Source organism: Salmo salar, chromosome ssa18, assembly GCF_905237065.1.
Source record: "Salmo salar chromosome ssa18, Ssal_v3.1, whole genome shotgun sequence".
NCBI classification, from domain to species: Eukaryota; Metazoa; Chordata; class Actinopteri; order Salmoniformes; family Salmonidae; genus Salmo; species Salmo salar.
The window spans coordinates 16,022,588-16,036,262 of record NC_059459.1 but is presented as its reverse complement, the minus strand read 5'-3'; the positions used below and the strand labels follow the sequence as shown (position 1 = coordinate 16,036,262).

General features: G+C 44.3%; 1 protein-coding gene across 3 annotated transcripts in view; it reads right to left on the bottom strand.

Moving 5' to 3' along the window:
- rasgrp3 (RAS guanyl releasing protein 3 (calcium and DAG-regulated)) overlaps nucleotides 1-13,675 on the bottom strand; it is a 52,571-nt gene that overhangs the window by 4,346 nt on the left and 34,550 nt on the right. For 2 of the 3 annotated variants that reach the window (XM_014154521.2, XM_014154522.2), the window contains 15 exons: nucleotides 12,791-12,971; nucleotides 12,563-12,665; nucleotides 10,887-10,949; nucleotides 9,851-9,982; nucleotides 9,574-9,721; nucleotides 8,996-9,169; nucleotides 6,948-7,064; nucleotides 5,449-5,724; nucleotides 5,169-5,249; nucleotides 4,918-5,031; nucleotides 4,513-4,628; nucleotides 3,668-3,815; nucleotides 2,857-2,893; nucleotides 2,564-2,713; nucleotides 2,087-2,466 (listed from right to left, as the gene is read on the bottom strand). In XM_014154521.2, the coding sequence (XP_014009996.1) occupies nucleotides 2,087-2,466; nucleotides 2,564-2,713; nucleotides 2,857-2,893; nucleotides 3,668-3,815; nucleotides 4,513-4,628; nucleotides 4,918-5,031; nucleotides 5,169-5,249; nucleotides 5,449-5,724; nucleotides 6,948-7,064; nucleotides 8,996-9,169; nucleotides 9,574-9,721; nucleotides 9,851-9,982; nucleotides 10,887-10,949; nucleotides 12,563-12,665; nucleotides 12,791-12,860 (2,109 nt within the window). In that variant the 5' untranslated portion in view covers nucleotides 12,861-12,971. The remainder of the gene's footprint in view (nucleotides 1-2,086; nucleotides 2,467-2,563; nucleotides 2,714-2,856; nucleotides 2,894-3,667; nucleotides 3,816-4,512; nucleotides 4,629-4,917; nucleotides 5,032-5,168; nucleotides 5,250-5,448; nucleotides 5,725-6,947; nucleotides 7,065-8,995; nucleotides 9,170-9,573; nucleotides 9,722-9,850; nucleotides 9,983-10,886; nucleotides 10,950-12,562; nucleotides 12,666-12,790; nucleotides 12,972-13,675) is intronic. The other variant, XM_014154525.2, reaches the window with a different exon arrangement.

Genomic DNA, 13,675 nt, shown 5'->3' with positions numbered 1-13,675 from the left:
CTGTAGTGTTTAGGTGTTTAGTCCCAGGGTCCTTAGCTTAGTGATGTGCTTGGAGGGCACTATGTTGTTGAACGCTGATCTGTAGTCAATGAACAGCATTCTGACAACGGTGTTCCTTTTGTCCAGGTGGGAAAGGACAGGTTGGAGTGCAATAGAGATTGCGTCATTTGTGGATCTGTTGAGGCAGTATGCGAATTGGAGCGGGTCCAGGGTGTCTGAAATGATGTTGTTGATGTGAGCCATGACCAGCCTTTCAAAGCGTTTCATGGCTACAGATGTGAGTGCTACAGGGTGATAGTCATTTAGACAGGTTACCTTGGCGTTCTTGGGTACAGCGACTATGGTGGTCTGCTTTAAACATGTAGGTATTACAGACTGGGTCAGGGAGAGGTAGAAAAGTTCAGTGAAGACACTTGCCAGCTGGTCAGCGCATTCTCTGAGTATGAGTCCTAGTAATCCAAATGTTAACCTGTTTAAAGGTCTTACTCACATCAGCTACAGAGAGTGTGATCATACAGTCGTCCGGAACAGCTGGTGCACCCATGCATGGTTCCGTATTGCTTGCCTTGAAGCGAGCATAGAAGGCATTTAGCTCCTCTGGTAGGCTCGGGTCACTGGGCAGCTCGTGGCTGGGTTTCAGTTTGTAGTTCATGACAGTTTGCAAGCCCTGCCACATCCAACAAGCATCAGATCCAGTGTAGTAGGATTCAATCTTAGTCCTGTATTGATGCTTTGCCTGTTTGATGGTTCGTTGGAGGGCATAGTGGGATTTATTTTAAGCATCCAGATTAGTGTGCCGCCCCTTGAAAGTGGCAGCTCTAGCCTTTAGCTGAGTGCGGATGTTGCCTGTAATCCATGGCTTCTGAATGGGATATGTACGTACGGTCACTATGGGGGCAACTTTGTCACACCTATTAATGAAGCCGGTGACTGATGTGGTAAACTCCTCAAAGCCATCGGATGAATCCCGGAACATATTCCAGTCTGCGCTAGGGAAACAGTCCTGTAGCTTAGCATCCGCTTCATCGGACCACTTGTATATTGAGTGCATCACTGGTACTTCCTGTGAATTTTTGTTTGTAACCTGGAATCAGGAGGATAGAGTTATGGTTAGATTTGCCAAATAGTGGGCGAGGGAGAGCTTTGTATGCGTTTCTGTGTGTGGAGTGAAGGTGAAGTTTTTTAGCCTCGAATTGCACATGTGAAAGGCTGGAAGAAACTAGGTAAGACAGATTTCAGTTGTCCTGCATTAAAATCAACAGCCACAAAGCTCGCCGCTTCTGCATGAGCATTTTTTTATTTGCTTATGGCCCTACACAGCTTGTTGAGTGCCATCTTAGTGTCAGGATCGGTTTGTGGTTGTAAATAGACAGCTACAAAAAATAGAGATGAAACTCTCTTGGTATGGCGTACAGCTTATCATGAGGTATTCGAAATCAGGGGAGCAGAACCTCGAGACTTCCTTAATATTAGAGATCACGCACCAGCTGTTGTTAACAAAGAGACACACCTTCTCCCTTGAGCTTACCCGCCTCTGCTGTTCTGTCCTGCCGATGGAAAGAAAAACCAGCTAGGTCTATATTATCCATGTCCTTGCGCACTCAAGACGCTGTGAAACACAGGATATTACAGTTCTTCAGGTCCCGTTGGTAGGATAGTCTCGAACGGAGCTTGTCCAGTTTGTTCTCATGTGATTTTATGTTCTCCTGTGACTGTGTGTTCACCAATAGAACAGAGGGTAAAGAGGTTTATGTACTCGCTAACGTATTTTCGTCAGGGCCTGGTCCAGGGTGAACAGCATGTCCTGCACCCCCGACTCGTTGAAGTATAAATATTCATCCAAATCGAGGTTAGTGATCGCTGCTCTGATGCTCATTAGCTCTTTTCCGTCATAGGAGACGATGGCGGAAACATCATGTACAAAAACAGTTCAGATCAGCCCAAAATAAAACACACAAAATAGCAGAATTGGTCAGGAGCCCGTAAAACGTCTGCTGTGCAATACAGCACCATTCTCAATATACAGAGATCCCCTGACCCATACGCACACATATACACGCACACATATACAAGCACACACACACACCTTAGCTGCAGTCACCTTTTCTCTGTGTGGTGTTATCCCGTTCTGTACCACCTCTGCAGGTCCGTCCGTCTGCTCCTGGGAATCCCGTCGACCCCTGGGCTGCCCCTGGGCCTCATTCTCCCAGCGGGCAAAGCCTTTGCTCTTGGAGGCCTTCCTGTGTGGTCGGTATCTCATCTTGGGGAAGGTGTGGGAGCCCCCGTCCCCAGCCCCCCAGGTGTGCTCTGGCCACAGAGGCTCTGTCTGTGTGGCCTGGCTGGTGGTGGCCCGTTGCAGACGCACAGATATCCGCTGGGCCGAGCCCGTCATCAGGGTGATTGACTTATGCTCCAGGTCAGAACCGCCAGGTGTCACCGAGGGGAACTCAAACACTTCGTCCTCATCTGCAGGGAGGACAATATGACAGGAATGAAATACACTGACCAACCATCATAGTTGAAACGCTGTTGGTTACAGTATATCTCTAAAGTGTTGCTGTACCTTTGCAGGTGGGCATGGCGGGGCTGCTGGGTAGAGAGCTGTGGGTCAAGCCCCCAGGGGAGACACTTCGCAGAGAGGTGGAGCGCGGCAGCTTCCTACAGGCCAGCACCAACAGCTCCCTGCACTGCTTATGGCAGTTCACCCCACAATCTGAAACAGAACATATAACAGTGCTGTCAGACCTTAGCCCTCACAGTGCATCTATAATGAAAAATCCCAAATGTCTTAAATGTGCAGTTCTCCGAATAATAGAAAACAGGCCGATACATATGCACACAGTCCATAGAACCTACCCTTGCACTTGTATCCCTGTTTGATTATTCCCCAGAGCTAAGAGCAACACGTCCAGAGGGGCAGGAATTGGAGGGAGTGGGAAAAAGACAAAGGAATGTTAGAATTTGTAATGGTGGAAGCATATTCAGTGTAAACCATTGTGTAATAAACAGGATACAATCTCACAACACCCTTCCTGTAAACTCTGTGTGTGTGTGTGTGTGTGTGTGTGTGTGTGTGTGTGTGTGTGTGTGTGTGTGTGTGTGTGTGTGTGTGTGTGTGTGTGTGTTCATTTGAGAATAGGAGGACTTCTCTGTAGAAATTCTCCTTTATTTTCACTAAGTGATGCCTAAAACAACACAAAATAGAAAGATAGAGGGAACATCATTTGTGTACATATTTTGACAGGCAATAATAACTTTTCTGTCACGTAAGATGTGCATCCTTTCATTGTTGACTATGTGAGTGGTGGCATTACCATATAAATCACATTATTGTTCCGTCGACATGATTCAGTGTTGTTTTATCAACTTTAATAAACCAATGTATCCTGAAGTCATGTCAACATATTTTAATCCCTCTATGCACTGTGAATCATAACTGTCTCAGAAGGTCATTAATGAACTTCTTCAAGGACTAAAGATAAACATCTTCTCTCAGCACTGTATGATTCGGTAGCTGTCTTGCACTAATTTGATGGCAGTATATTGCTGACATAAACAACCAGAAAGCATTATACTTTTCTACCAACCAAAACGGCGCTGTCTCTCTGAACGAGCATAAACAGTTAGTTTATATTAATGTGTATCACAAAGTGCACAGTATACATACAAATCCAGCACAGTGCTCGCAGAAGGTGGGCTTCAGATACGTCATCTCCGTAAAGTTGTGGATAAAGCCAGGGCCCATTTTATACTGGAGCAAGGGGTTGGCCCTCAGGAAGTAAGCCATCATCTCATCTTTACTAATCAGACCATCCCTGTAGAAGAGGAGCGAGAAAGAGAGACATAGACAGAGAGAAAAATAAATACAGATAAGAGAATGATCAGATGGAGAGAAAAACAGCTCCTGTTATGCAAACATTACAGTAACTCCCATCCCTTATTTCTGTTTTATCCAGACAGGAAGAGATCTACAACAGTGCTCTAGATTAGACACCCAGGTGGTTTGTGACAACTCCAGCCCCTGCATATCTCCAGTCTCCCTCCTAAGGAGCTCAGCCTCCCAGACCTATTTTATGAGTCATGGAGCTGCTCAGGCGAGCTGAAATGTGATTTGAAGCGTTCCAGTGAACAGATGAACCGCCCAGGACACGAAGGCAGAGCACTGTGTGTGGCACTGTGTGTCCTTCACGGGCTGCCATAACCTTCACCCCCCCCCCAAACCATGGCGACAAAGCACCACTCCCAGTCAAGACAGGGCAAGGCTAAAAGCAGATATGACTCTGTTGTGACTTCACAGGGTTTTCCTGCAGATTTACGAGAGGATGTTCGTAGCTGCTTTAAAGGCAAATGTGTGGAATGTGAGTGCATATGTGCGTGCGCATGTGTGAGTGAGAAATAGGGAGAGGGTGTTTGTTGGTAACAGAAAGAGGGAAATCGAAGAGGAGGATGAGGTGGCTTAGTTGCGACACCTCTGAACCCGTCATATTTCAAATGGTAGACAGGGTCACTCACTGGTCCTTGTCCAACACACAGAAGGAGTCCAAGAAAGGAAAGTTGGCAGCAATACTCTCAAAGTCCTCCTGAGAGATGTAGCCATCATGGTCATGGTCGTAGTTCCTGAATACAGACTTCCCAGAAAAAGACATGAACAAAATACTGTAAGTGATTTACAAGCACCAGTCTTTTTTTGAGTCATATTTTAGTAATTGTTGGTTTATATACCTACTCAAATATTTGGTATTGTGACAGAAAAAGCCACTGACTGATTCTTGAAATAATGTATGAGATATTTATGGACAGGTTACCCATCCTGTAGATAGTAACATTTTCAAGCGTTCAGACCACAGCTAAGCTATGTCCCCCTGGACTTTTTTCAAGAGAAGACACAGATCAGTTACTGTAACGGAAGCAACTTACATCCACCACCTTCCTGATGTGCTTGTTCACCACATTGGGGTCAGGTTTGGTTGTCACACCTGACGCCCAGTCCAGAGGGGCCATTGGCTTGTTGGGGGTTGTCGGAGAGGTAGGCTGTGGGGATTGAAAAGATAGAGAGTTAATATAGGAACCCTCAGGTATACAGTATTATTTCTATTTTCATACATTTCAGTTTTCTAATAACTACAGCTCCAACAATGCAGCCTATAAACCACAACGAGAAGTCTTACCAAAGACTTTGGGTTACGTGGTTCCCTTAGTAAGGATAGCTCATATATCTCATCTTCAGTGTAGTACAGGTCTAGAGAGAGCTGGAGGAAATTGTTTATGATTAAACATGAAAATAGATTCAGCCTTTCTGCAATAACAAACACATTTATAATCATGTTACTCTTTTGTATGATCCTACACAATGTTGTTTGATACCGACTGAAATGACAAATTGAGTGACAGAACGATAAACAAGTCAATTTCCTGTTGACGGGGAACCTTTTAGGGCGGGACACTCACGGTGAGCAGGTAGATGAGGTCCATGTTGGGTTCCACCTGGGCTGCAGCACTCTGAAGGGACACAAGCTCGTTGAAGGTGAGGTAGAGCTGCTGCATCTTTACGATGTTCACCTTGTCGTCATCCACCCAGTCAGAGAAGACCACGTGCACGGCGATCAGGTCCTTCAGGTGGACTCCCAGGATGGGGACCTTGAAGCCTTCGGAGTCTGTGAAGGCCTTGCGGTAAGCACAGTAGTTCCCATTGGAGGAGACCAGCTCCGTCATCTCATTCCAGATCTGATGGGAGGGGTAAGATGTCAGGAAGTGGTGGACAGCATAGATATTAGGGTAATAACCATAACAGCTGACATAACTTGTCATAACCGGTCATAATATGGTCATAACACTATCACAACCCATATATTTACACCTGCTATCATAACCCATATATTTACACCTGTTGTGACATATATTGCATTATTTTATGGCTGTTATGACTCCTACATAAGAGTGTCAAACCCCACATTTATTAAAATTAGTTTTTTTCCCTGCCAAAACGTTTCCTTTCATTTGAAAGTTTGTTTCTTAAATCTTTTGTTGTTGTTGTAGTAATGAATTCTTTAGAGTCATGTTTTTTCCTCATATCTTAAATAACTTGTAGAAAATACACTTTATGACACTCATGGAGCCTTATGACCATCCTGTGTCGGTTTACTTGGACTAAGAAAATACACTTTATGACACTGTCAAGAACCATTATGACCATTATAATCATATAAGCCAGATAGGCCTATCACGTACATGCCCTTATATCAGTCATCAGTCAAAAAGTGGGTGTCTTGTCCTGCTCCTGAAATCTGCTCCTTCATTCATCCCAGTCACCAGCAACAGAGCATTGGTGTACGTGCATGTCTGACATCAATGTATGCGCAATTACAATGATAACTTCACATGGTCAATTAAAGAAACATATATAACCTAAGGATACTGTTGACACGCAGGCTATGGTGTAATGGAATGTTTTGCCTTGTGTGATAGGTTTTGTGGGTTTTGACACTTATATGTAGGTATCATAACCAGCCATAAAATAACGCAATATGTGTCACAACAGGTTTAAATATATGTGTCATGACAGTGTTATGACCATATTATAACAGGTTATGACAGGTTATGTTGGCTGTTATGACATATTATAACAGTTATGATGCTGTGTGTCAAGTAAAGTGTTACTGATATTAAATACAGCACCGGGAAGATGCAGAGAGAGTGACATGACAGCAATCGATACGATACAGATGGTATCAAATGTAACACCAAATGGCAGGAAATTAGGACGGTATCAGTTCTGTGTGGTGTGCTTCCTGAAACCATCACTACATGGTAGTTAATCAATTGGTCTAAATGTATCCTTAGCAGATGCAAATGAATACGACCATGATCTAAAGTAAACTAAAATGTAGAATTACATCAGATGATATTAGCGAGGCTGTGACAGAGCAGAGGCAGGCGTGCGTGCTGACCTTGGTGACCTCGGGAGCCAGATGCGAGTGGGTCTCCTTCAGACGAGAGATGGAGCTGTGACTCAGACCTCCCACCACGGCCATCAGCGTATTAAAGTTCTGCAGTTGGAGGAGTTTCTGAAGGACAGTGGCATGGAACAAAGTGGAAGAGAGAAGGGAGGTAGAGTGAGATGGAGAGAGGGAAGAGATAGATAGAGCGAGAGCAAATGAGGAAGAGAAATACAAATTACAATAAAAAAACGAACATACCTAAAACAACTTTATTCCAAATACAGTATCTAAAGCGACATACACCAACATCAATTCATCTCTCTATACATCAGGGGAACATGCTGTAACAACTTATTTCAAAAATGTGAGAAGCTTTGCCTGTAAGAAACTATAAACAAAGAGCCCTCTTGAGTTGAACAGACTCGCTTCTGCATTAGCTGAGAAATTGCATTCCTAAATAGACATGAGCATGAGTGCTAGTCATTCGTCTTCTGAATTATTCCTTTATCTAATTCCTTGTAGATGATAATGGAGGGAGAAGCCCCTGGTATCTGATCAGATTAAGAGGCCCAACAGCATGCATGATGCTTAATGTCACCAACTGCCCCCCAGCAATTAGACATAGAGAATCGCAATGAATCGAGATGAGACACTGTTATTGCTAGAGGGAAGCCCTGTTCTTACGTCAGATTGCGCAACGATTCCTCCTGCATTGATCCGTCTCGTTTCTCACAAAGAGCAAGGGGATGGATCAAAAGTTTTTCAACTAGAATGTGCCATCATATCATAACCTTTCGAAAATACTGGGTGCGTTCGAGTTGTAAGGTTACCTGTGTAATGAATCTTGTGAAAGCTCTTGTGGATTAACGTTGAGAAACGTTATGATACGCAGCTTGTTAAACAGCGTTAAGAAATACCATTTCTCACCATAAGCTATAAGACTAGACTTAAATTGCTGATAAAGATACATGAGGAAAGCATATAGAGGAGGCCTTTCTATAAGAGAAAAGAAAAGCATGGGTGGGCAGCAGTAGCTTTTAATGAGCGGAGGGTGTTTGTGATCTAATTGACAATGTTCCAGTTTCATTGATACAGACGATTTAATGCAAGTCAGGCTCAGCTAACTGTCTGATTAATATACGGTACATGCTTCATATTGAACCATGAGTCCCTCTAGCTTCCTCTGTTGTTCCTTCTCCTTCGGGATGCTCACATACTTATAATGAGAGATTTTCTGCACATGGAGGCGAAAGAAACCGCCTATTCATTTCAAGCGTTACAGTGTCGTACTTTTAATGAGAATTTATGCCTCAAGAAATTGCCCCGACCTCTTTTACAGTTGCTTGTGTCAGAGTGGGCGGGTTTTAGCGCATCGGAGAAATTAAATTGTGAGGAGTTATGGAATATAGGATGTAAGTGGAGAGGTGGGGAGAGTGAAGAAGCGTGAACCAGCAACGCCCAGGCTGTCAGAGAGAGCCAGAGAGAGACAGAGATAGAGAGAGAGAGAGAGAGAGAGAGAGAGAGAGAGAGAGAGAGAGAGATTGAGAGAAGAAAGAACCCCACCCACTCACTAATAAACACTGTGGTAATATGAAGGAGCAGACTTTAACAAATGTTCAGATCGAACCTTTTAGGGCCCTCTAATGGCACTGTCCTGTACGACTCCACAGATACATTTTTTTTTTATTTAAATGCTTGTTATCATTTAGTTGGTAGTTTCATTTTGAGGAAGCTGTCACATTGTGTCATGACAGGCTTCTTGGGCAGTTAAACAGGGAAATGCATGAGCACGGCTGAGGGACGAGTGTCTCGTAAGAGTGATGCCACCTGACGTAAGACAATGCTGTGCTCATCTATTCATGCGACATAATGGACACGTCTTCCATCTACACTCTTTATGCTCCCTGCATCCTTATTTCCAATTCAACCATTGCCATAACCCTAAATATGGGGTAAGTAACAATACTTGGTACACAGAAATAATTACACAGTAATAAGTGCACTGTAATGTAAAGTGTTACCATCAAACCTGCAACTAGGAAGTGCTCTCTTCCTACCTGGGCCACGTTGATGTATTTGGTGATGACCTCAGCACGGTGTTGGGGTGTCAGCTTACTGAGCACCATGAGTTGAACCCACTGGGACACTCCGTTGAACAGGGCGATGGAGCGCTCCAGTGTTGGGTTGTCCACCAGACAGCCGTGCATTACATAGCTTTGGTAGTCTGTGAACTGGGTTTGGGGGTTGGAGAAAGGGAGAGTTAGGGTACATGGCATGTACAGTCGGCTGAGTAGATAACACAGACGCCATTGGCATATACTGTGCCCTACATAACTGGTGAATTTACACGTGAACTACCCAGCAAATAAAACTAACTGAAATGTAGAGCAAACGTATCTAAGAACATACTCTGTGGTGGTGCGCAATTAGCCTGGGGACGAGGTTAGTTGACAGCCAAAGCTTTGTTCTTGTACTTAGTAACAGTACTAGAGGGGCTAAAAAGAGTTCTGTGGAAAAAGTACTCTTGGAAAGAGTCTTGAGGAATGTCACACACAGGGGTTAGATAGGGAAGGAAGGGCCCCAGCAGGTGGATGGGTTCTCAGGCCAAGTGTCTTTTTCCACCGGGGACACTCACTGATATCCTCCTGATGGACTTGTACTCCAGGAACGTGAGGTGTTCAGCCAGCTCCATGGGCTCTAGGTGGTCAAATAGGAGTGAGGCTTTGCCCTTCTTGGCCTGCTTCTTCCTCTGGGTCAGCTTTCTCATCCAGTCATATGATGGACTAGAAAGAAATACACACAATCTGTTGAAACCTGTGACTGTGTGTGACTGTGTGTGACTGTGTGTGTGTGTGTGTGTGTGTGTGTGTGTGTGTGTGTGTGTGTCCGCCCATCCTTGGGTAGTCCCTCACATGGTGGAGATGTCAATGAGTTTGAAGTGTTCCTCACAGCCCAGCTGAGCCGCCACGTCTCTGAACTCCTCAGTGAGGCGGATAAGGCCCAGGTCCAGATTAAACTCTGCAGGGAACACCGTAATCCAGTACCTGAGAACACACACACACAGCACAGCGGAATGGCTGATTTAACATATACAATATGTTGACTGTTTGCATGTGTACATTATGGCTGAACATCATAGTGTGTAGCCCCAAGCACCAGTGCCTGTTGAAAATGAAGGATTCACAATGACATTATAGTCTCTCTCAGAGGGCAAAGGCAGACTTGAGGGGGACTGACCCTGCACAAGGACTGCTGGGGGCTCCTTGCGCAGTGATTTGTAGTAGTGCGATGTGGTGAGATGGACAAGTCCAGCAAATAGTCATAAATGTGGCCTAAATTTTTATCTAGCCAACAAATCATATTTTCTTAATCTGGAAGCAACAAATGAATACAAAGAACCAATAGCATTATGCTCCTTTAACAAGTGAATGGCCATTGTGGTATTCCCCGTTCAGATTAAAATTAACTGCAAAATAGCATGAATTTTAGGATAGCCATCTTTACAGTAGTTACCATTAAATTCAGATGATTTACTTAGTCTTTGAATTTCATATCAAGGTTGCACACAAAATAGTGGGACAGATATAATGAATTGGCACACAATGGTAAAGGGGTTTACCAGTGAAATGAGAGTTTGAGTATTCTGTTAAAGACTGCCTGAGGACTTTTCTGGGTAAGTAATGGATCACAAGACTCCTGAGTCATTGAACGCTTTCGCCCCAAACAATATCTCCACTTCAGATGGCTGGCAGTGGCCCACGTTACATGAGGACAGCCACTGGCTGTCACTTCCAATGACATCGTCTCATCCCTCATTGCACCAGCCAGTCAGTCACAGAGCCCCAAGAGAGGAGCACAACATTTTCAGCCGAGGGGGCGGGTTGCCTAGCGATAAAAAACATCTTCAATACTAAAGAGCTCAGGGTATGAAGTAGTGTTTTTTTTTACCTCATTAAATAGCAGATCTTCAGTCTCGTTCTTTGGCACTCATCTCCCTGGCAGTCACGGTATGTGGGGTTGTGTCAAGGACAGTTTAGCCTTTTTTGGAGACATTGCCCGAAGCCCCATTACAAATGGACACCAGTCCCCATTTCCAACAACCCCCATCCCCTCCCAAAAAACACAACAATAAAACATCTTTCACGAGAAGCAGCTGTAGATTTATTAGTTGGACAAAAGGTCTCCACTCATGAAGAATAACTAAAGTGTTCAGAGAGGAATGCCCAGTATCTGGAAATAAAAACAGTGGAAGTTCAGGCCATGTGATGAACCTCTCCACCACTGTATGTGTGCATTCTCTAAATAACTGTTCCTGGGCCAAAGTTTTCCCTCCTCGGACCATTGAAATAGAGATCTTAGAAGTAGCTTTGGAGAGGCCTTGGGCAGGGAGCCATGTATGCTGCGTAGCCTGTCTGCTATCACCTTCAAAGGAACACAGCTGTTTCTCTGCCCAGGATCCAGTCACAAGCATGCAGCAGAGCAGACAAACCCCTGCCTTCTCTGTAGTACTTTGGAACTCTCCCAGCATGGAGGGTCACAATGGATGCATATTGGATGTATACATGACTGTGAAAAACACACATAATCAATTGCTCTCCTTCTCTCAAGAAGACCGAAGAAATACTCTCATGGGCTAACTCACAAACAATGAGGTGAATCCATGAGAGATACAAATATAAGTACTGTATATTTTGTTGGGTTAAAGCAAAAGCAAAAAGTGAGAGTAAAGGCAGAATAGTGCCTTTGTATTCTGTCACATGGAAGAGACTCTCTGCTCTGGCTCTCATCTGAGGCAGCTTCATACCGCATGGAAAATGTAGAATTTGCCACAAACTGGTCCCGGTCACATATTTTTAAGATTAAGATTGGAGGTAGGGTTATCTCTAATCTGATTCTAGATCTGCGCTTAGGGGCAACTTCCATCTGGAGCACCACAGCCATTACTCCAACCAACAGCAGGGAAAGATGGGGAGGGTTCATCAGTCATCAGTGGAGAGGCCTGACGCCAGGCAGAGTAATATCTCAGGCTCATGATGTATGATGGAAGCAAAGAGTTCATAGAATAAGGCGTTCCCTGTTGAGTGGTCATCTGAAGACCACGGACGTGACAGGAAAACACCGTCCAGAACCTTGCTAACTGAATCAGATTAAAATGCAGTCATGACGCACTAGATACAAATCATACAGAGAAATGGAACGCTATTAGGTATCGATTCGATCCAGGTTGCACTTACTTTGAAGCGGTTCTTTATCTGTAACATTGCTCTCAAATGCATTTGCACTTAAGGAACATGTCTAATTCTTCCTGATGTTTTGTTTGGACAATCTGCATTAACCCAGAGCTGTGCGATCAACCAATCATAATTGGTTGCTAGAAATGACACAAAGAGTTGACTGATATACTGTCCCTTAAAATAAACAAGAGTTTGTATACTCAGGAAAAGTCAGTCAGGGTTAGTTAGTGTCGCACCACGCAGAAAATACATTTGGCACAGTCAGGGAACACAGCATTCCATAGCGTGAATATTGTATACTCTGCCATATCTAAACACTACCAGAAAGGCTCAAAATGGCATATGACCATTGTTCTTTGTTGTTCTGGTGTGAATCCACATAAAGGATATATCATGAGGAGCTTCCCAGCCAGCTCTTTGGACGTGACATACCAGCGGTGCATCAGCAGCAGGGTGCGAGGGAGCTGGTTAGACTGCAACTCACCATTGTCATCTGTGGAGAGTGATCACACCATAGAAGAGGAACAATTAGAACCCCTACAGTATCTATATCTCTATGGATCACATCACACACCACTGAGATAGCTCTCCACTGTGCTTCTGTGATTGGTCACTCACCAAAAGCCTGGATGCAGGCATCCAGTAGCGTGTTGAGGGGGGCTGCCTTCCCCAGCGTTGATGATCCCATGGTTCCGCGGGGGGACTCCTCACAGATACGGGTTCACGCCCCCGGAGCGGGAGAACACATGGTACACCTCCACAACTGGAGGTCAGGGGTCAAAGCCTGCTTAGGAGCTCTCTATGAGGAGAGAAGACAGGGATGCATCTAGATGTCAGCTTACGCTAAACAAACATTGCTTAGATCTATTTTTAAGATTCTTGTTAACACATATAAGATATGGTTGTGGATGTTGTTTATTCATAAAGCACACAATCGTAATTTGTGTTCTAACTGTGTGGACACATACTAAATTCACCAGGCATATTTCCTTTTACAATACATACTACAACTACATGGATGCTATACTAGGTTTTTCAATAAACTACAGTGGCTAGTGAAAAGAGGTGATTTCTCCAGCGTCATGCTCCTCTCCTCCATCCTCTTCACTTCCTCAATACCCCCTCACCATCTCCCACAGCACGTTTCTGATCCCCACATCTGCAGGAGTGGGACCATCTTCTGAGAACTCCCATGGCAGCCATACATTTTTAATGACTTTCCGATGTGCTCAGTGCGTGGTACCACTGAAACAGCTCATGATTCCATACAAATTGCATCATTTCTGGCCCAGTAAACCGGACAAGACTGTATCTGTCTACAATGGGACTGGGTTTATGTAATCTGGATACAGTAGTTTCTCTCTCTGCCTGATGAATATCAGTGATTGTCAGTTCATACAATATCACCACTGATGCCAACACAAAGTAAGTTAAGTACAGAAAAGGACATTTCAGGATGTTATTCCAGGGTTTTAGATTTGCAGATTAGATTTTACGACACAA